Here is a 22,517-nt window from a genome sequence, read left to right on the forward strand (position 1 = left end):
AGGATGGGGAACACATGTATACCTGTGGCAGATTCATTTCGATGTTTGGCAAAACCAATACAATACTGTAAAGTTTAAAAATAAAATTTAAAAAAATATATTCAAGATCCAAAAAAAAAAAGAACCTGCTACCAACCTGGGGGACACGGGTCCGAGAAAATCCCACATGCTGCAAAGCCACTGAACCCATGGGTCACAACTACTCAGTCTGTGCTCCAGAGCCTGGGAACTGTAACCACTGAGCTTGGGTGCTGCAGGTACTGAAGGTTTGATTTTCTGCATGCTTCCCTTCACTTCCTGAACTTTTTTTCTTTGCTTTATCAAAAAATATTAAAAAATAAACACAAAAGAAGCAATCTCTTTAGCTGCCACTGAAACCCTTACCTCAAACGCTGCACAGGACTTGATTGGGTAGAGGAAAAGGTTGGTGATGACGTGTGACCTGAGGTCCCCATCTGGGACATCAGCAGCTTTCTCTGAAGTGGTCTGCTGGGTTCCAGTGGCCTCCAGCAGGGGCGGACACAGACCCTCTGCGTCCACAGCGGTGGGTGAGTTGTTCCAAACCCCGGAGTGTGGGGAAGTGTCTTCCTGAGGTGAGGAGCTACCTCTGGCGCGGGCGGCAGGCACGGCGTTCTGAGCCTCGCTGTCTTCTGGTGGGGCTCCAGCCTCCCCCGGGGTGGCCAGAGGGAGAGGCTGGCCATGAGACGAGTGCAGTCGGGTTGCTATGATGAACCTGAGGAAGGCCTGGGCATCCTCAAGCGTAGACATGTATCCAAAAGAAATCCTCACAGAGCCCGTCGGCTGCCCGTCTATGAGGTCCACATCGTCTCCGCAGACATGACCAGCCTAGGAGAAAGAAACAAGTCAGCCAGAGAGAATATGCCTCACGGATGGACCAGAAACCATTCTGTAAAACAACGTTTATTGATAATAGAAGATAAAATGCACCCAGGAAAACAGAACTGCAACACTAAGAAGAGCTGCGTGCCTCAGGCATAGTTCCGCAAACCCAGGGCCCTGACTCCCTCTCCAGCCACCACGTGGCTCACTGTGGATGGGGACCTATACCAATCCCAAGGGGCCATTAAAACGTTTAAAAGACACAACACTGTAAATCAACTATAGTTCAATATAAATAAATAAATTTTTTTTTTTAAGTTTAAAAGCAATTGTTCACATAAAGCATTAACCAGAGCCATATACACAATGCTGACCCACAGGGGCATCAATACAGACCGGAGTTTCAGAAGCACAGATGGGTCAGCTCCTTGGCCTACCCAGGGCTGAAGGGGGAGGAAAGCTTACTGGCCATGCCTTTTAGACTCTCTCAGGATCGAAGGGAGGCCTGTATCCTTTGCAGCTGCCTTTTGACAAAAGGGCAAAACAGAGATGCTGCCCCAAGGAACGACTGGCCCAAGCCCATAATGAAAGCCAAAGGCAGTACTAAGTGCCTGGCCGGGAAGTGGGGAAAGAAAAGCAAGAAGTCCCCAAGCCTCTCCAAGCCCCGCTGCCTGGTATTGATCACTGCTCCAGCGGCCTACCTCCCCAGAGCTGAACCCAAGTCAGATATCCAAAGAGATGGATCCATGGCATTCCTCAGGTTCAATATTATATCTGGAATTCCATTCATTTGTGTTCTAAGACTCCCTGTCACTTTTTAAGCAGAACACAGTTCATTGTTGGTTGGGATCTAATATATTCATTATTTAGTGGCAGCCAAAAGAAACAATTTATAAATTATTCTGATATAAATAAGGCTTTTTGCCACTCAAACTAGTCTTATGAAATGGTTCAAAATAAAACGTACCTTGAAGTGACAAACCACACCTCAGGGAAGTGGCAGGAAGGGTGAAAGAAAGTCAAGTCACTCAGTCTTGTCCGACTCTTTGCAACCCTGTGGACTGTAGCCTACCAGGCTCCTCCGTCCATGGGATTCTCCAGGCAAGAACACTGGAGTGGGTTGCCAATTCCTTCTCCAGGGGGTCTTCCTGAACCAGGGATTGAACCGGGGTCTCCCACATTGGAGGTAGACACTTTAACCTCTGAGCCACCAGGGAAGCCATGGCAGGAAGGGTGGGGACCTGAGAAATGCAGAAGCCCGCTGGAAAAGTTCCTCTCCTCACTCTGCCAAAGGATGAGCGACTTCTTAGCTTGCAGATTTCACTCTGGCAGGACTAAACGAGTTAAGGACCCTCTGCATGTATGAGCACATTTTCACATTGGCTTGTCCTCTGTTAAAAGTCATCTTCTGAATTAAAAAAAAAAAAAAAGTCCTCTACTGCCTTTAAATTTTTGCCCTCAAACTAAAAAACGCCTGGCATAGAGTCACTATCTTGAAGCATTTGCTAATTTTGTTGACCCTTTTTTCTTTGCACGTTCACAGGGTGGGCTCAGAGAAATGAACCCCGAAGACCAGCCCCCACTCCAGACACGGATCCAGCCTCTGGTCAAGATGAGGCATTAGCATTGGGTCTTGCTGGCCAGCGTTCGGGCCAGAGGGTCCGTACCAACCTGAAGATGCTTCTTCACCATCTCATCACTTATCCCCAGGTGCCTCTGGCAGGCCCCAGTGTTACAGAAGCAGCCGGTTCGCACATGGATGTTGTGAAGGCTGGCCATTTTATCCACCTATGGGTTTAATATGACACAGAACTAGGGTTAGGAGTGTCCAGTTTTACTCTGACTGCCTGGACTGAAAAGAGTTTCAGGTTCCATATTTGGGTCTCTCTTTCCTAACAGTAAAATTAAAATATGAGCTTGGAATTTTTCTCTAAAGTGCTATGATCCATCATGGGTTTACTAAATACATTTTATAAAATATTACTGATAATTAAAGCTTATCCAGTTGGGTAATTCCAGTTGAGCTATTTCAAATCCTGAAAGATGATGCTGTGAAAGTGCTGTACTCATTATGCCAGCAAATTTGGAAAACTCAGCAGTGGCCACAGGACTGGAAAAGGTCAGTTTTCATTCCAATCCCAAAGAAAGGCAATGCCAAAGAATGCTCAAACTACTGCACAATTGCACTCATCTCACACACTAGTAAAGTAATGCTTAACATTCTCCAAGCCAGGCTTCAGCAATATGTGAACCGTGAATTTCCTGATGTTCAAGATGGTTTTAGAAAAGGCAGAGGAACCAGAGATCAAATTGCCAACATCCACTGGATCATGGAAAAAGCAAGAGAGTTCCAGAAAAACATCTACTTCTGCTTTCTTGACTATGCCAAAGCCTTTGACTGTGTGGATCACAATAAACTGTGGAAAATTCTGAAAGAGATGGGAATACTAGACCACCTGACCTGCCTCTTGAGAAACCTATATGCAGATCAGGAAGCAACAGTTAGAACTGGACATGGAACAACAGACTGGTTCCAAATAGGAAAAGGAGTATGTCAAGGCTGTATATTGTCACCCTGCTTATTTAACTTATATGCAGAGTACATCATGAGAAACGCTGGGCTAGAAGCAGCACAAGCTGGAATTAAGATTGCCGGGAGAAATATCAATAATTTCAGATATGCAGATGACACCACCCTTATGGCAGAAAGTAAAAAGGAACTAAAAAGCCTCTTGATGAAAGTGAAAGTGGAGAGTGAAAAAGTTGGCTTAAAGCTCAACATTCAGAAAACGAAGATCATGGCATCTGGTCCCATCACTTTATGGCAAATAGATGGGGAAACTGGAAACACTGTCAGACTTTATTTTTCTGGGCTCCAAAATCACTGCAGATGGTGACTGCAGCCATGAAATTAAAAGACGCTTACTCCTTGGAAGGAAAGTTATGACCAACCTAGATAGCATATTGAAAAGCAGAGATATTACTTTACCAACAAAGGTCCATCTAGTCAAGGCTATGGTTGTTCCAGTGGTCATGTATGGATGTGAGAGTTGGACTGTGAAGAAAGCTGAGCACCGAAGAATTGATGTTTTTGAACCGTGGTGTTGAAAAAGACTCGTGAGAGTCCCTTGGACTGCAAGGAGATCCAACCAGTCCATCCTAAAGGAGACCAATCCTGGATGTTCATTGGAAGGACTGATGCTGAGGCTGAAACTCCAATACTTTGGCCACCTCATGCGAAGAGTTAACTCATTGGAAAAGACTCTGATGCTGGGAGGGATTGGGGGCAGGAGGAGAAGGGGAAGACAGAGGATGAGATGGCTGGATGACATCACCCTTGATGCACATGAGTTTGGGTGAACTCCGGGAGTTGGTGATGGACAAGGAGGCCTGGCGTGCTGCGATTCATGGGGTCGCAAAGAGTTGGACACGACTGAGTGACTGAACTGAATTGAGTTGGGTAATAGATATATGCCTGCGAAAAGTGAAAAATATTACACCAAATTCCAAGTTGAGAGCTCACATTTAAAATCATCTGGTTTCTTAAATGAGCTGAAAATCTGTATAGACATTTTTCCAAAGAAGACATACAAATGCCAACAGGTGCATGAACACATGCTCAACATCACTAGTCATTAGGCAAATGTAAGTTAAAACTAAAATAAGATACCACCTCTCAAATATCTAGTATGTAGCATGTAATGTCACACCTGTTAGAAAGGCTATCATCAGAAAGACAACAAATAATAAGAGTTGGGGAGAACATGGAGAAAAGGGAACGCTGGTTCACTGTTGGTGGGAATGCACACAGCAACTACGGAAAACTGTACAGGAATCCTTCAAAAATTTAAAGTAGAACAAATTGCTGCATTTACCTGAAGGAAATGAAATCATTCTCTTGAAAAGAGATCTATACTCCCACGTTTACTGCTGACATGAAAACAATTTAAGCATCCATCAAAGGATTAATGGATAAAGAAAATGTGATGTATATAAACAAAACAGTGAAATATTGTTCAGCTATAAAAAAGGGAATCCTGCTGTTTGTGACAAGGATGGATCTTGAGGGCTTTTGCTCAGTCATAATGAAATACACTAAGACGTAAGTCAGACAAAGACAAATACTGTGTGCTCACACACATGGAATCAAATAAAAATTCTGAGAACAGATCGGTGGTTGCCAGGGGCAAGGGAGGGTAGGGTGTGGTGAAAGTGATCAAAAGATACAAACTTGTACAGATAAATAAGTCCTGGGGTTATAACATACAGCATGGTGACTATAGTTAACAATAGCGTATTATATACTTGAAAGTTGCTAAGAGAGTAAATCTTAAAAGTTGTCATCACAAGAAAAAAAATTTTATAACCATGTGTGGTGACAGATGTTAACTAAACTTGTAGAAATCATTTCCCAACGCATACATATATAGAATTACCGTGTTGTACACCTAAAACTAATACAATGTTATACATCAATTTGATCTCACGTGTTAAAAAAAGAATTTTAAGGAATTAATTTTTGAAAAAGAAGACCCCACAGGTTTCAAGTGAAATTCACAAGAATAAAATCTGAGTGTGGCTGGGACGTGGGGCAGCTCCTCAGTGTCCTTAGGCAAGACAGACCAGGACCATGTGCCCCGATCCCAGAGCAGGCCTCAGCAGAGCTACCACTCGTAGGAGCCCCGCCTCGGCTCCCAGCCCAGACTACAAACATTACTGTGTTGACACCGCATGCTACTGATTTGCTTTTCATAATATCCTAGACTTTGGGTTCAATCACAGAACTGCAATTCAATCCAGAAGTTCCAAGTCTTTTTCCTCTCCTCTGGAAGCTGGACAGGTGATTCTTGCTCACAAGGCTCAAAGGTGAGCTGGCACGAGGGATGTTTGTGCCAGTTCCTCTGTTTGTGGGTCCAGGGTTCCATGCCCCCAAAGGCCTGGGGGCCCAGTGAGGGTCCTTAACCCTGGTGACTCAGGCTAAACTCAGGGAAGTCCTCTAATTGCATTTGAGGAAACAAACACAACTGCCCGGCTGGGGAAGGCTTGGAGACTTTTCTTCCTGGGAAGAACATGCAGGGTGACCAGAGACCTGCGTCTGCAGACACAGGTCACCACGCACAGGTCCGCCTGGCCGCCCTACAGGGCGGGCACAACAGCAGTGCCTCCCACATGCCTTTGCGGAGACCACACTGTCGGCATTTTAGCCATCGCTCCAGGACTGTCATAGTGTGAAGAAGCCATTTCTGCTGATGAAACCCAGGGATTCCCTGCTCTCTGTGGTGAGGCCTGGCGACCCCACTGGGTCTGGCCAACTCCACCTCCAGGGTCAGGTGACCTCCACTCAAGGGACAGCCCCTAGGAAAGCTCCTCCCTCCCCGACCCCAGCTCCCGCCAAGCTGAATTATAAGTCCCCTACGCTCACCCCTCTCCCAGACACAGTGCATATGCACTATTCCAGCTGCCACAGCCACAAAATGAGCCACCCAGACACCATGGCATAAAACAACAACCATTGTATTGTGCTCATGGCTACAGGGGCTCAGATATTCAGAAGGGCCCAGAGATGGCTGATCTCATTTGGCAAGACTAGAAGGCTGGGAGTGACATGCCTGGGGTTAGAATTCCCTTGAGGTTCAGTTTCTCAAAGACAGGTCTGGCCTCGCTCAAACCAGGACAGTCACCAACATGCTTGCTTCTGGCTTCCTCACAGCATGGCTGCTCAGGGTATACCTCCTTACACAGTAACCTGAGGCTCCGAAAGCGGATGCCCCAGGAAGCAATGCTGACGCTGCATGGGCTTTTCTGGCCTAGCCTCCAAAGCCAAGCGGTGTCACCTTTGGGGGCATGCTGTTGAATGTGGGTGAGTCACAGACCCGCCAAGGCTCAAGGGGAAAAGACAAGGACCCCACCCAGAAAAGCATGTGGGTGGAAGAGGCTGTTTTGGCCACAGTTGCCCTCCATTCTACTTTCTCATCACAACTTCATCTTTTCTCACCCTGAGACCTTTGGAATCCCACAGAGGCTTGGCCAGTGCCCAGCCGGGTGAAGGAGCTGGCTGCTGGAACAGGATGAGAGCTATATTCCCAGTACAATGGGGCACTTGCTTCATGCCAGCCCGACACTAAGGAGCTATATATTGTATCTCATTCAATCCTCATGACAAACTGTCATCAGGGTACATTCTTACCTCATTTCACAGAGACTTGGGGAGCTTACATTACCTCACCCAAGCTCAGAGAGCCAGTACAAGGCAGCCTGAATCTGAACCCACCCACTTAAAAACTGGGTAGACTGACTTCCACCAGAGGGGAAAATGAAATGAGGAGGTGCTTGTGTTTGTTCAGTTGCTCAGTCACGTCTGACTCTCTGCGACCCTATGAACTGCAGCACACCAGGCTTCCCTGTCCATTACCAACTCCCAGAGCTTGCCCAAACTCATGTCCATGAGTCACTGATGTCACCCAATGAGGCACCACTGAAATGAGGAGGCCTGGATATCAAAAACAGGTACCCAAAAGCTTTTCACAGGAGGTGCAATTCCTTCACAAATCCCCTGAAAAAGAGACAGCCAGACCCAGCCATGATGCCGTGTAATGTTTCCAAAGACCCTCTGAATCTCTGTGGAATTCCCACACGTGACAAAGACCAGGCAAACCCAGGATTCTCCTGAGCTGACACAGCTGGCCATGCCCCAGCTAAGACCCCCCCTCATGGGATGAGCTTCCTCTATAGACGCACAAGGGAGAAACCCCTGTGTGAGACCTCAGGGAATGAGAGTCCCAGTGAAGTCAGGTAGACACCAAGATGGGCAGCTCCCTCTTCTTGGGGAAATCTTACTCTTTGCTTCTCTGGGCAAATGGGTGATTCTTTCACCATTCTGCCTGGAACCGATTCCCTGCCCCAACCCAAGTACAAAGGCTCCTCTATGTCCCCTGCCTCTTGTTTGCAGAAAAACTGAAATCTCCCAGGCCTCCAAGAGTCACAATAGAGTAGGCTCAGTCAGTCAATGAGTAGGACAACAGAGTCACAGACTCAGTGTTTGATGAAAGAATGGAATTAACATTATTGCTCATAATAATCTATGTCTTTGTGGGCATTAGAATAACTGTAGCTTGCTCTGCCCACATAGGTAAGCTGGCAACTAAAATGGTCAGCAAAGAGATGCCTCAGACCCACGTGGACATCTTTCACCCTAAGACTGAGACACCCTTCCTCAGTGTGAAGCAATTACAGAAGACAGACTTTTGTCCCTATTCCCATAGATAGGGAATGATCCCTGAGAATGGGAATTTGTAAGCAGTTCTTTTGCCCCTCTTCGATTTGTTCATCTCTGTTTTCCTCAGACCTTAATTATAAAAATGAGATCACGAGGTAACATTTAACTTAACTCCTGACTTACGCTCTACTGAATGTACATAATGCCTGGCCTAACCAGTTGATCCCTTTTCAGGATTAAAAGGAGTAAGAAGGAAGAATTACATAGTTAAAGAATGATTGACTCTATACCCCCAGCTCCCCTTGGCAATCTGCAGGAGGACCATGCAGGCCAGAAAGTATCCAAAAGAAGATCAGGAGACATCAGCAGGTCTACACACGGTGAGACATGACAAAGAACCTGACCTCTTACCTTAATGATTAACTTGTTTTTTTTCCCCATTTTCCTGTTAAAAATAGTCATGACTGAGCAGAATCTTTGGAGTTAGTCTCCAGACATGAGTCCACTATCTCCCTAGACTCCAGCTTTTCTGACTCAATAGCTTTCCTTTCTACTGACGCTTGCCCCCACTTCATTGACTTTTCAGTGAGGAGCAGCCCAACCTGAGCTCAGCATCATGCTTGCCACAGCACATTTCAGAGTCCTCAGCCTGCCCTCCTCCACACCCTCAAAAATACACTTATTTTAGATTCAAGAAGAGACACTGATGTGTAGAACAGTCTTTTGGACTCTGTGGGAGAGGGAGAGGGTGGGACGATTTGGGAGAATGGCACTGAAACATGTATAATATCATATATGAAACGAGTCGCCAGTCCAGGTTCGATGCATGATACTGGATGCTTGGGGCTGGTGCACTGGGACGACCCAGAGGGATGGCATGGGGAGGGAGGAGGGAGGAGGGTTCAGGATGGGGAACACATGTACACCTGTGGCGGGTTCATTTTGATATATGGCAAAACCAATACAATATTGTAAAGTTAAAAAATAAAATATATTAAAAAAAAAGAAGGAAACTTATTGTACCAACTACCCAGAATAATGTATTTGAGAAGGCAAACCTTTGGCCCCAGTGTGTTTTACACCACCCCTCAAAAACATTTAAAATTGCCTGTTTCTGAATGACACTGGGCTGCTTCTGCTGCTGTGTAAGTGATGGGTGAGGGGTGGGGAGGGCCAATATCTTCACAATCAACTCACCCAAGAGACAACTAATGATTGTAGATGCTGAAATGAACAGGTTAGCAGGATGAAAAGAAAACCCACCTGGGAGTAACCAACGACGTTCCCGTGGTCATCGAGCACGTTGAAGCTGATGACCGGACCCTGCACCTCCGGGCTGCTGAAGTCAGAGTCACTGTAAATCTGCACGACAGGGGCTCCGTTGGGGTACCGCAGGGAAGACAAGGCAGTGTAGGTGTACTGAGCCAGGGTAAACGTGTGCTGCCGGATGCTCTCCATCCCGCCTCAGAGCAGCGAACGGGGGTGAAAGGGAAGCATGAATGTGATGGAAAATTCAGTCTCAGTTTTAAGAACATGAGATCATTATAACTGGCAAACTTGGACCTCATATTAATGATTTTAAACACAGTAAATCCTCTACACACAAATGAGTTCCATCCCGGAAGTGCGTTTTTAAGTCCAACTTGTTCGTAAGTCCAACAAAGGTAGCCTGTGATCGGCTGTATAGTACTGTACCTACATAGGTTTTTAATACTTTTCACACAAGTAATACGTAAAAAACAGACACAAAAAGAAAACATTTTTAATCTTCCAGTACAGCACCTTGAAAAGTACAGTAGTGCCAGCTACATCACTGCTGTTTTTATGTCTGTTTCCAGACATCCTGGTCTTGAAATAAAGACACTGTACCATCACACTCTATACCTTATTATACAGCAGAGTACACAAAAGTACAACCACTCGTAGAGGGTGCACGCACATGAAAATATACGCCAGACACGTGAACTAACGTAGGTGACTAGACACGAGAATGCATGTTTGAATCTTTGAAAGTTCGCAATGTGAAGGTTCGTATGTAGAGAACTTACTCTACTTGTAAACAGAGTATGGTACTGCCCACACAATAAATGTTTAGGTCATCGGTACCGAATGACAGTTTACCACTACTGCTTCTGTGGAATTTTTCCATAGAAAGTGCTATCATCTTCCTTTTCAAAATAAAAAAAAAAAAAAACAAATGTTACTTAAGCATTCAGCTAATTTAGACTCTTTTGTAACAGACTGCAAAAATGTATAATTTTGTCTTTAAACATATTTCTTTTTCGCTGTTTTTTGGTGAGTGTTTAAATCATTTTAATACTATGCAAAGCAGCTAAGGATACTTGCTATTCCATGGATGAACTCTGAAAATATTATGCTAAGTAAAATAAGTCAGGCACAAAAGGACAAATATCATATTATCCCTTTTATGTCTGGTGCCTAAAATAGGCAAATTCATAGAAACAGAAAGAATAGAGGTACTATGGGTTGGGGAGGGGAAATAGGGGAGATACTGTTTTTTAAGTTTGGGATGATTAAAAAGTCCTGGACATGGATAGTGGTAATGATTGCTCTACAGTGTGAATACACTTAATGCCACTGAACCATATATACTTTAAAATGGCTAAACTGACGCCACTTACATTACATAGATTTCACCACAATTTTTTCTAAAAAAAAGCAATTAAGTGAGGAAAACTCAGGGTCTGCCTTATTGCGGAGTTGACACTGTCAATCTGCTTTCAGAGGTACCCCAGACCTGTCAGACTCTGTCACTTGTAGCTCGGACACCTCGTTAGCATCTTGCCTTGAAAAAGTGCCTGTTTCTCACTGTCTGTTTTCATGGTCTCCGCTTTGTCAGGGTGATGCCCACTCACCAGCCTGCATTACTGTCAGGACGACCCTTCCACAAGTTCTGTGTGTTTGCAGTGCTGGGATTAGGCTGAGGACCTAAGGGTTACATTATTTTGACAAGAGAGAGACAGAGAGAGAAAGGGCTGCCTAACTACCATGCCAAGCCCCTGGCTCACCACAACTCCATCCCCTTCTGGACAGGACAAGCAATGCTGCCCCGACCTGGAAGCTCAGCCTCTGAAAGGAGCGACAGCAGCATAGCAGGGGGTGGAGGCCCGGCTCACCAGAGCTTCTTCCAGCCTGTACCCCGTGTCAACCCCACAAGACTGGATGTGCACCCGTCTGTGTGTCAGACTATGGGGAATGCCCCCACCTGCTCATGCACCCCAAGCTCTTGTCAGGAAAGAAAGCACGTGTCACTGCAAAGGCCAGCAGCAGAGACCACATCTGGGGACTCGGGTAAGGCATTAGGATTGCGTGGGTTTAAACCCTAGCCCTCCCAGGTTCCCTGGCCCTGGGGAAGACATCTAATCTCTCTGAGTATAAGCTCCTTTGTGGGCAAAGTGGGCTCATCACAAGGCTCCCCTGTGGGAAGACCCAGCGAACTAAGAGCTTTATAAGTTCTCAGGATCTGTAAGCATTCCCAGTGCAGGGACCAAGGATGGCTCCTCTGCTTCTATGAGGTTACTAATCTCAGGATTTGGAAAGTCTCTATTCTTAAAATATTTTTAACCCACCAAAAAGAGAGAGAGAGGGGGAGAGAGAGAGAGAGAGAGAGAGAGAGAGAGAAAGGTCCAGTCTCTCGCTCTTGCTGCAAAATCATTTCTGGAAGTTGTTCAGAATTGGCTCCACGTGCATCAGTGCAGAGCTGCCGGTTGCTCATCTCTCGCACAGACTCTCTCCTTATCTGGATCCCATCCGTGCCAGGGCTCCCTTCAAGAACACGGGCAACAGGAGCAAACGCCACATGGATAGAGATGTCCATTGAGGGGACAGTGGCTAAGGCTTCACATTCCCAGTGCAGGGGGCCCGGGTTCAATCCCTGGTCTGGGAACTAGATCCTGCATGTCGCAACTAAGTGCTAACATGCTAAAGATCCCACGTGCTGCAACTAAGATCTGGTAGAACCAAAAAAAAAAGATGTCCACTGACCTGTGAGGCGCTCTAGGACATCAAATCCATGTTTTAGTGCTATCACGTCAAGAAAGGAGATGGTGCCATCTTCAAACCTGCAACAGTGGGGAGAGGGACAAGGTCAAGCTGTGACCAAAGCCTCCGTGTGCATTTCATGTATGTGACACCAGGGCTTTGTGCCTCCGGTCTACGGAGACTTTGCCTCTGCTGCCTTATACGCTGTCTCCCCTCCCGCCTCGAGACAGATGGCTGTCACACCAAGACATGCAGGCTACCTCTGTCCCTAAACTGTTCCGCAGCTTATGTCTGACAGTGATAATGAGAGGCCCTGAAAGATAGTCAGGACCTCGGAAGACTTCAGACTTGACAAAACCTCAAGTGCTATGGCTCCTACAATGCTGCCCTTGACCCCCAAGACAGCACCCCTTGACAGGGTGTTGATTCAGTAAGATCCATTGTGTAGCCACGAGGTTCTTAACAAAAGTCTATAGCTCCAAAGTCTACAGGACTACAGTTATTAGAAGGCTCTCAGTAAACTTCCTGTTACCAAGCTGTTCATTATATTTACATTTTTTTAATGGCTCATTTAGACAAAATCCTCATCAAATCTTTTTTGTCCATGGACCGCATGCCAGGCACTGTTCTGGTTGCTAAGGATACAGCGGTGAACATAACAAGTAGGATTCCTGCCTTCACGGGGCTTCCATCCTTCTAAGGGTACTGAAATAAGGAACGACAAACAGCAAGCACACAGGGGAGCCAAATAAGCGCAAGCCAGGGGTGACAAGTGCACTGAAGGGCTGGCGGCTGCTTTAGATGAGACGGTCAGGGCAGGTCCTCTCCGAGGAAGATCACTCAAGCAGAGGCAGAGTGAAAGTAAGGGAGCAAGGGAAACTGCTCATTTTTGAAACAGCTAAGTTCACAGTTTCAAAGGGAAACAGCATTCCAAGGAGGGATGCAGCAGAAAGCCCTGAGCAGGTAGATCTGGAACAGGAAGAAGATCAGTGGGCCTGGCAGCGCTCGGAGGGCAAGTCAGAGAACTTCACCCTGGGTCAGATGAGTGGCTGGAGGGCTCTGAGCAGAGACAGTGACTGTGTGGATGGGGCCTGGGTTTTGATAAGATGCCACTGGCTGCTGCATTAGCAAGGGAAAGACTGGGGACAGCAAGGAGTTTCCAACAAGCATCCCATGGACTGGGGCCTGCCAGGCTCCTCTGTTCATGGAATTCCCCAGGCAAGAATACTGGAGTGGGTTGCCATTCCCTTCTCCAGGAGATCTTCCCAACCCAGGGATTGAACCAGGGTCTCCTGCATTGCAGGCAGATTCTTTACCAGCTGAGCTACCAGGGAAGTGGTGACAAATAGCAGCCTTATGCAAGTTGAAGCTTTCAATGGAAATATCATGCTTTGTGTTTTAATACTCTAGGGATAAGAGTTGCTCAAAATATCATTACCACAATGCGAATTTTCTTATAAAACAAATGGTAATTAATAAACATACCAAATTAACAGTGAATCAATTGATATTTAATTGACCATATAATAAAGTCTTTAATAAATTAAACATGATTAGGCAATAATAACTTCAGCTATTAATTGATCAATAATAAATATTTATTGATCAAAATTTAATAGACTCAGGAGAAAAGGGAGGTTTTATGTTTCCATCAAAAGTTGTTTTCATTGGGTTACGAAATAGAAAAAGATTAAGAACATGGGACTTCCCTGGTGGTCCACTGGCTAAGACTCCACACTCCCAATGCAGGGAATCCAGGTTCTATCCCTGGTCAGGGAGCTAAAATCCCACATGCCTCAACTAGGAGTTCACATACCACAACTTAGACCTGGTGCAGCCAAGCAAACAAATAAATACACAAATATTCTGCTAAAAGAGCATGGTCTAGGTACATGCTCAAGAAACATTTGGATTGGGTATTAAATCTCGTGCGTGCTAATCTAGGCTTAGAAGGAAAAAAATGAGACTTTTTTTTTTTTGGCCACTAAGATCCCACCACTTGCGGGATCTTAGTCCCTTGACCAGGGATTGAACCCAGGCCACCAAAGTAAAAGTACCAAGTCCTAACCAGAGGACCACCAGGGAAACTCCCAAAATGAGACTTCTAATGGTAAATAAATACATTCAGCTATCTGGGAATCTTGGTGCAGCACCTGCTAGAAGGCAATTCACCCAGACTGTAAGAGGCAGCACACCCACACCCACACCCCGCCTGTAACGAGCAGCCCTGTTCCTCCTCACCTTCAGGTGCCCCTATTGGCTTAATAAAATTTCAGTTGCTATTTCGTTCTGCCTTTAATTTACATGGTGTGCCTGTCATTCTTTTCACTTGGTTACGTTACATGCTACACTATCACACTTGGATTCAAGAGATTTTACATTAGCATTCCTGTTTTTAGAACTGCCCATCAATGGAGAAGTTCTAAATAAAAGAGACATCGGATAGCTTCATAACGTATTGATGCCAACTCAGTCTTGGTGCTTCACCTATATTCGTGTTAAAGAACTGTACCCTCTAAGAGATGCACTTTACAGGACAAACATGAGGGGCAGAGGTCAAATCACAGGCCCCAGTTCCCACGACGGGTAGCAGGGGAGCCACCTCCCAGCAGTCCAGCTCCGAGACCTACACTCTGGGCTATGACCTTACTGCCGAGGCCACGCCCCTTCCTGCAGGACCCTCCAGTCTGACCTGGGTCTGTGGGGGATCTGAACTTCCTTCCCATTCAGGCCCTGTGGGCTTCTCAGGCCCCAGCACAGTGACCAGGTCCTGGCCCCACCTCATGGTACCTGGCCACCACCCGCTGTTGGTCCCTGCCAAAGCCTGGATCGGCTGCCATTTCCACCTGCTCATACCTTCAATCTTCATGCCCCAGCCTTTGCCATCTGGGAGATTCCTGGACACCACCCACTCCACCTTCCCCTGCACCCTGAGAAAGACACACAGACCACCAAACCCAGGCAAGGAGCTGCGAGCCCTCAAACCTCCCTGGTCACTGCTCCCCGGGGTGGGGAGTGCTCATAGAGACTGCTGTTAGCAGCGCTTCTGAATCTGGTAGTCTCTCATTTGACCGACTCCTCCTGCTGACCAGATACCAAGCTGAGCTGATTCTAGCTGCTGAAATACAGCCATGCTGTCAACATGTGTGCACACTTGTGCCAAATGGTACCAAATTCTTAAATCGCTGCTTCAGCACCTTGTTTTATGTCTTTGGATATGTTTCAGTATCTCCAAGTTTACAGTCTATGGGAACTGAATAGAATTTGTATCCTACTGTTGTGCAAAAATTGTATGCCTTCGTGCTAAGTCGCTTCAGTTGTGCCCAACTCTTTGCAACCCTATGGACTATAGCCCGCTAGGCACCTCTGTCCAAGGGATTCTCCAGGTGAGAATACTGGAGTGGGATGCTGTGCTTCTTGAATCGGTTCATAGTGCTTTTTAGGTCTTCTATATCCTTCTACTTCTCTGTATATTCATTCTGTTAATTTTTGAGAGTTTGATATTGAAACTCCAACTAAAAAAAAAATCTTAATTTATCTACCTAAAAAAATAATTGCAATATACAGTGGAACTACATGTAACATTGTTCTGTATTTTCCAAGTCTCTTATTATTGTGTTACTGTGTCTGTCCATGGCATTTCACAGGCAAGCATGCTAGAGTGGGGTTGCTATTTCCTTCTCCAGGGAATCTTCCTGACCCAGGGATTGAACCCACATCTCCTGTATTGCAGGCAGCTTCTTTGCCACTGAACCACCGGGGAAGCCTGAGTTATCATACTTCCATAATTGAAAAAAAATAAAAATTATAATAAAAAAAAGTTACTGCTTCAGTAGCTTCTCCTCATGTCAGTGCTGTGGGCAAAGGCCTGGTGCTGACTCTCCTTACCCCTGGAAGACCTTTATGTCTTCTGCTTACAGCCCTTACCAGCAAGCCGTTGCTCCCCCACAGCTGTGGAGAGGCCCACACATGGTCTTCACAGGCCTGCTGTGGAAGCTCCAGCCCACCCCCGCCTCCTTTGCACAGTCCTACAGGTGGCCTCCTTTGCACAGTCCTACAGGTGGCACGCGCCAGGCCCCCGCCATGCTGATGCTCGGCATCCGCTCCCATCACCAGGTTACCTCTCAGCCACCGACTCTCTCGGGACGTAGAAGTCGTCTCCCGCGAGGTACGCAGCGGCCGTGCCTCCTCCGAAGTAGGTTTTCCTCAGCAGAGCAGCCAAACGGTTATTCACCAGCAGAGCGCCCAGGCCGGTGGGGAAGCCAAAGATCTTATAGAAGGAGATGGGGACAAAGTCGGCCTGGTGAACCGACAGGTCCAGAGGCGAGGTGCCCACGAAGGCGGCCGCGTCCAGCAGCACGAACCACTTCCCAGGCCGGCTCGCAGGGCGCCTCCGCCCGGACTTGACCTCGCCTATCCAGGACAGGGGGTATCTGGTTCCAGAAAAGTTACTTTGGGCCGGGTAGCAGAAGAGATGCGGAGGCTGGCCGGCGGGGTCCCCGGCCGCAGCCGCGTCCTGTCTCTCGGCCGACCACATGTCCTCTGGCCTGACGGGGATGGAAGAGACGTTCATGGCCGCGGTGATCTTCCTCATGCCCACCACGGACGTGTGGCTGTCGGTGAGGTAACAGAAGCAGCTGCCGCTGCCCTCCGGGCCTGGGGACACCCACGGGAAAGCCTCTGCCACCAGCTTAAGAGCAGCCGTGCTCCCGGAGGTGAAAATCACCGTGTAGTCCTCCGGGGAGGTGTGGAAGTGCGCCAGGATCCTGGAAGAAGCACAGCATCAGGCCACTCCACGGTCTCCGTGTGCATTAAACGCTCAGAGGCAGCTGTATTTCTACTTAATAAGACGTCTCTCCACCATGTGTGTGTATGTGTGAGTGCTCAATCACTCAGTCGTGCCTGACTCTTTGAGACTCCCATGGACGGTAGCCCACCAGACTCCTCTGTCTATGGAAGCTTCCAGGCAAGAATACTGGAATGAGTTGCCATTTCCTCCCACAGGAGAATCTTCCCAACCCAGGGATCAAACCCACATCTTCTGCGTCTCCTGCACTGTAGGCAGATTCTTTACCACTGGGCCACCAGGGAAGCCCCCTCTCTATCTTAATAGCTAGGGAAAAAAAAAAAACAGATAGGCTTGGCCACAATGGTGAAGTGAGATCAGGGGCAGAGGAAGCTGTGGGAAGAGATGCAAAGAGGTGCAAACTGGCAAAATTACCCAGCCGCCCAAATCCCCACCCCCAAGTGGATAAGACAAAATCCACAACTACCTTAAACTCAACTGAAAACACCACTTCTTGGTTTAGTGTCTGGCTCTGTCATAAGTTCTAAGCCATCAACTTGTTTCAAGTTGCTTTTAACACAGGCAATCCTATAGCAAAAGGTGTCACTTTCAAGTAGGAAATAATTTGAAATTGTGTTGAGTCAAGTATCTTTAGGTACCACCTAAATTATCTGCAAAATTTGTTATGTGCAAATATTAGTAAAAGGGAGGGGAGAAACGGAAAAAACCAAGATGTCTAAATCTGAAATACGTAAAGGAAAAAGCCAGAGAAAGCACTTTCTTCTCCCCGAAAACAAGACTTAGGAACTAGGGTCACTCCTTGTCACTCTGACCTCCAGGAATGGTGGCACCAGCCCAGAGCCACACACAACAGCTTGGATACCTCAGAGGCACCTGCCTGTACTCGTGATGGCATCTGCTCTCGCTCTGCACCTGCTCACGCTCACCTTCCTGACCTCTGACCCGGTGGTTAGCAGCGTGCACGTGTGGCCATTTAGCTGAACGTGGTCTTCCCAAAACCAACTCAGCACCTTTGTGGGACGTGGGCAGCTGGTAGGAAGTCCATCCACCCACAGGCACCCATGCAGGCGGGCGCCCCGATTTGCTCACCTGAAGCGCACCTGTTCCACCGTGTCATGGGTGAGCTTGCTGCTGATGTTCTGGCTGTGAGGGTTACCTGGAAGGTTACAAAGACAAAGCCGCAGGGTCACTACTCATGGTCTCTCCTGGTGTGTTCCTCCAATACCCTCTCCTTCAGTTTCTCAAAAAGTTAAGCAAAATAATAATAATAATAATAATAATGTATGATCCAGCCTCCCCTGAGCTCCAAAGAGTAAATTTAATCAGAGAAGTGAAAAAGTGCAGAAAGACAGGAAAACAGTCAAGCAAGACAAAATAATAATAGTTGAGCCATTAAACTAAGTTCCTCCTCACCACAGGCTATAAGGATAGATTCTGGGCCATGTCCTTTGGGCTGTTTTGTAGATTCCACACCCCGACCAGGTGGAAGAAGTGAACTGAATACCGCACCTATCCAGCTCTGTTCACATCTCTACCGCTCTCCTCCCCTCCCTGTTTGGGGGCTGGTTCCTAAAACCACTGCAGGGTCCTGGCACATGCTGCTGCTTCTGCCTGAAATGCCCTCTCCTCCTCTTTTCCGAGTGAATTCCTACTCCTCCTCCAGCATCTGCCCCCTCCTGCAGAAGCTTTCCCTGATAGCCACACTGCCGACTCACCGTCACTCTGCACATACAAAGCCCCCCGGGGAACTGGGGTCTTTGGGTCACAGCCCGTCACGCCGTTAATAATTTACTTTATTTCTGTGTTACACTACTTTACTTTTTCTTTTTTTTACATTTATTTGGAATCATTTGATTGAGGTCTTGTCTCTCCTAGACCGCAGTCCACGAAGGCAGGGAACATATTTACTTTGTTCCCATTACAACATGATGCTCCCAACACCAGGGCGGTTTGATAAACACTGATGGAGTGAATGAGTGCATGTTCCCCACTGTCCCATCCTCTGCACTGCGCTGGCCCCACAGGGCCACCCCATCACCAAATGCAGCACCTTCGTACCCCAGGCCTCCTCCCTGACACCAACCCCTTCTTCTGGAGGTTACCCACATATCCCTGAACCAGTCTCTCCTACCTAGCAGCACATGTGCTATGGGACTGACCCTAGGTGCTTGCCTGACCCCCTCTCATGAGGGGCTTGCCCAGCACTGTGTATTCAGCACTTTCTCCCTCGTCCATCTGACATTTTATTAGGCAATAGATGTATCAACTGAATGTATCGGGTTGGCCTGAAAGTTCGTTCAGGGTGGGACAGAAAAACCCGAATGAACTTTTTGGCGAACCTGATAGTTGGCTGAAGCTCAATGCAAAAAATCAGTTACGCTGTGTTTTTCTTTACCATAAACGTTTTCCAGGAGATCTTTCATGAAGCTTGTAATCTGGCTCTGGGGGAACAATGTGGTTCCTGCATGGTCAAGATAGACAGTTCCTGAAAGAAAATACAAAATAAAGCTGCGATTATTTTCAGAGGTATTTCACTCACTTTATCTAGATCTGCTTTGTGTGAACCTGGCCAGTGCCCATTTGATGTGTTTAGACATAACAGGACACTGATTCGCCCAGCATCTTGACATGTGCTTCTTCTTTTTTAATATTCTTTTCATATTCTTTTCCATTAGGGTTTATTACAGGATACTGAATACAGTTCCCTGTGTTATACAGTGGGATCGTGCTATTTCAGTTCAGTTCAGTCACTCGGTTGTGTCCAACTGTTTGTGACCCCATGGGCTGCAGTACACCAAGTTTCCTTGTCCATCACCAACTCCCGGAGCTTGCTCAAACTCATGTCTGTCTAGTCGGTGATGCCATTCAACCAATCTCATCCTCTGTCGTCCCCTTCTCCTCCTGCCCTCAATCTTTCCCAGCATCAGGGTCTTTTCCAATGAGTCAGGTCTGCATATCAGGTGGCCAGAGTATTAGAGTTTCAGCTTCAGCATCAGTCCTTCCAATGAATATTCAGGACTGATTTCCTTTAGGATGGACTGGTTTGATCTCTTGCTGTTATACATCCTATATATAATAGTTTGTGCATGAGTTCTAAGTTGCTTCAGTCTTGTCCAACTCTGTGCAACCCTATGGACTGTAGCCCACCAGGCTCTTCTGTCCACGGGAGTCTCCAGGCAAGAATACTGGAGTGGGTTGCCATGCCCTCCTCCAGGGGATCTTCCTGACCCAGGGATCAAACCCGAGTCTCTTATGTCTCCTGCATTAGCAGGCAGGTTCTTTACCACTAGCACCACCTGGGAAGCCAGTTTACAACTGCTAATCTCAAACTGCCAGTCCTTCTCCACTCCCCAACCCTCCCTTGTTGATGCGTGATTCTTAATCCAAGCAGTCATGAGCAGTGGAGGAACTGCACTTCAGCACTTATCAACACTTAGGGCCCTGAGAGCCTTCCTGATGAACCAGGTCTCTTCTGAACCTGGAGGAGCAGCCCACATAGGGAAGGAGGAGGAGCCTAGCAAATGTCCCTGATTCAGGATGGCAAAGCTATTTCACACTATGATTCACACCCTATTCTGGAGTTTCCATGCAGCCTCTGTGGCTGTCCAGCCCTGATTCTGCTTCCCCACAGTGACTTCCACAGTCTTCAACCTTTTAACAGCTCTGAAGGCTTCAGAGATGCCTGGGAATGGAGGCAACCTTTCCAGTCTCTCCCCCAAATAGAGACAGGCAAATTGAGATGACAGCAAGATATCAAGCCTTACCAATCAGACTGCCCCAGATCAAAAGGCTGGATAACTCACTGTGTGGGCGAGGTGTGGGCAAACAGGCCCGTTGGGACATGGCTGTAGGAGGGAAAACTGGTACCACTTCTTTATGAACAGCAACTTAGCAATGTCACTTATGCTTTCAAAATGCAAACTCTCCTTGACCTAGTAATCATCCTCCTGAAATCTACCTTATAAATTGTGAAATGGCCTGTCAATGAGGACATTCAGTGCAGCACTGTCTATGTATTTAAAATAAAGAATTTGAATACCTCCATCTGGTAATTTGTAAGTACTGCCACGGAACAAACTCCAAGACATGTTTTCAAGAACATACATGTGAATAGATTCATTCATTCTTTCATGTACTTAACAAATATTTTTGCTTTGTGCAGAATAAAATTTTCATTTATTTTGTAATGGCTTTATTGAGATTAATTCACGTACCATAAAATTTGTCCTTTTAAAGTTCACAATTTAGTATATTCATTTAGTATATTCATATTCAACGTGATGTCACTCAGTCGTGTCCGACTCTTTGCGATCCCATGGGCAGTAGCCTACACCAGGCTCCTCCGTCCATGGGATTTCCCAGGCAAGAGTACTGGAGTGGGTTGCCATTTCCTTCTCCAGGGAATCTTCCTGACCCAGGGATCAAACCCAGGTCTCCCGCATTTTAGACAGACGCTTTACCATCTGAGCCACCAGGGAAGTCCTGAGTATATTCATATAGTTGTGCAACCATGGCCACTATCTAATTTTAGAACATTTCATTCATCCCAAAAAGAGAGCCCACAGCCATTACTACTCACTCCCCAAATCCACCCAGCCCTAGCCCTGGCAATCACCAATCTATTTTCTACCTCTATAAGTTCAAAGGGTAAAGAATCCTCCTGCAATGTAGGAGACCTGGGTTAAATCCCTGGGCTGGGAAAATCCCCTGGAGGAGGGCAGGGCAACCCACTCTAGTATTCTTGCCTAGAGAAGCCCCTTAGACTGTAATCCCCTGGTGGGCTATAGTCATGGGGTCACAAAGAGTCAGACATGACTAAATGACTAAGCACAGCACAGCATATATTTACCTATTCTGGACTTTCCATATAAATGGAATCATACAACACGTGGGCTTTTGTGTCTGGCTTCTTTCATTTAGCATAACAATTTCAAGGGGCATCCATATTGTAGCATGTATCAGAACTTCCTTTTTTATGACTGAAGAGTATTCCATTTTATGGAATGCCACATATTTTAACTACTCATCTACTAATAAATATTTGGTTTTATTTTTGCCTATTATAAATAATGCTGATGTAAATATGTGTGTACAAACTTTTGTGTGGACATATGTTTTCTCCCTGGTTAGTTGTTCTTTCACTTTCTTGATGGTATTCATTGAAAAAAAAATGTTTTTAATTTTGATGAAGTACAATTTGTCTATTTTTATTATTTGTAATTTTGGTGTCATAAGAAACCATTGCCTAATCCTAATGATTTATATTTATGCTTTCTTCTAAGAGTTTTATACTTTTAGCTCTTATATTTAGGTCTTTGATCCATTTTGAGTTAATTTTTAAATACAGTGTTGAAGAGGGGTCCAACTTCAGTCTTTGGTGTGTGGATACACCATTTAAGATATTCTTTTTTCTCCTACTGGATGGATAGTCTTCGCATCCTGATGAAAATAAATTGACCATAAATGTACAGGCTTATTTCTCAACTCACAATTCTACTTCATTGGTCTGTGTGTCTATCTTTCTGCCAATACCACACTGTCTCGATTATTGTAACTTTATGTAAATCTTACTTACCTTTCCTTTTATGGAAGTGTAAACCCTTCAACTTTGTTCTTTTTCAAGATTGCCTTGGGTATTCTGGATCATTTGCA

General features: G+C 46.3%; 1 protein-coding gene across 2 annotated transcripts in view; it reads right to left on the reverse strand.

Moving 5' to 3' along the window:
* Positions 1–22,517, reverse strand: part of MOCOS (molybdenum cofactor sulfurase) — a 60,489-nt gene that overhangs the window by 33,584 nt on the left and 4,388 nt on the right. For both annotated transcript variants that reach the window (XM_027525817.1, XM_027525816.1), the window contains exons 2-8: positions 19,261–19,350; positions 17,955–18,021; positions 16,180–16,824; positions 12,062–12,138; positions 9,320–9,519; positions 2,512–2,628; positions 385–846 (exon numbers count right to left, since the gene is read on the reverse strand). In XM_027525817.1, coding sequence (XP_027381618.1) covers positions 385–846; positions 2,512–2,628; positions 9,320–9,519; positions 12,062–12,138; positions 16,180–16,824; positions 17,955–18,021; positions 19,261–19,350 — 1,658 coding nt within the window. The remainder of the gene's footprint in view (positions 1–384; positions 847–2,511; positions 2,629–9,319; positions 9,520–12,061; positions 12,139–16,179; positions 16,825–17,954; positions 18,022–19,260; positions 19,351–22,517) is intronic.

Source organism: Bos indicus x Bos taurus, chromosome 24, assembly GCF_003369695.1.
Source record: "Bos indicus x Bos taurus breed Angus x Brahman F1 hybrid chromosome 24, Bos_hybrid_MaternalHap_v2.0, whole genome shotgun sequence".
NCBI lineage: Eukaryota > Metazoa > Chordata > Mammalia > Artiodactyla > Bovidae > Bos > Bos indicus x Bos taurus.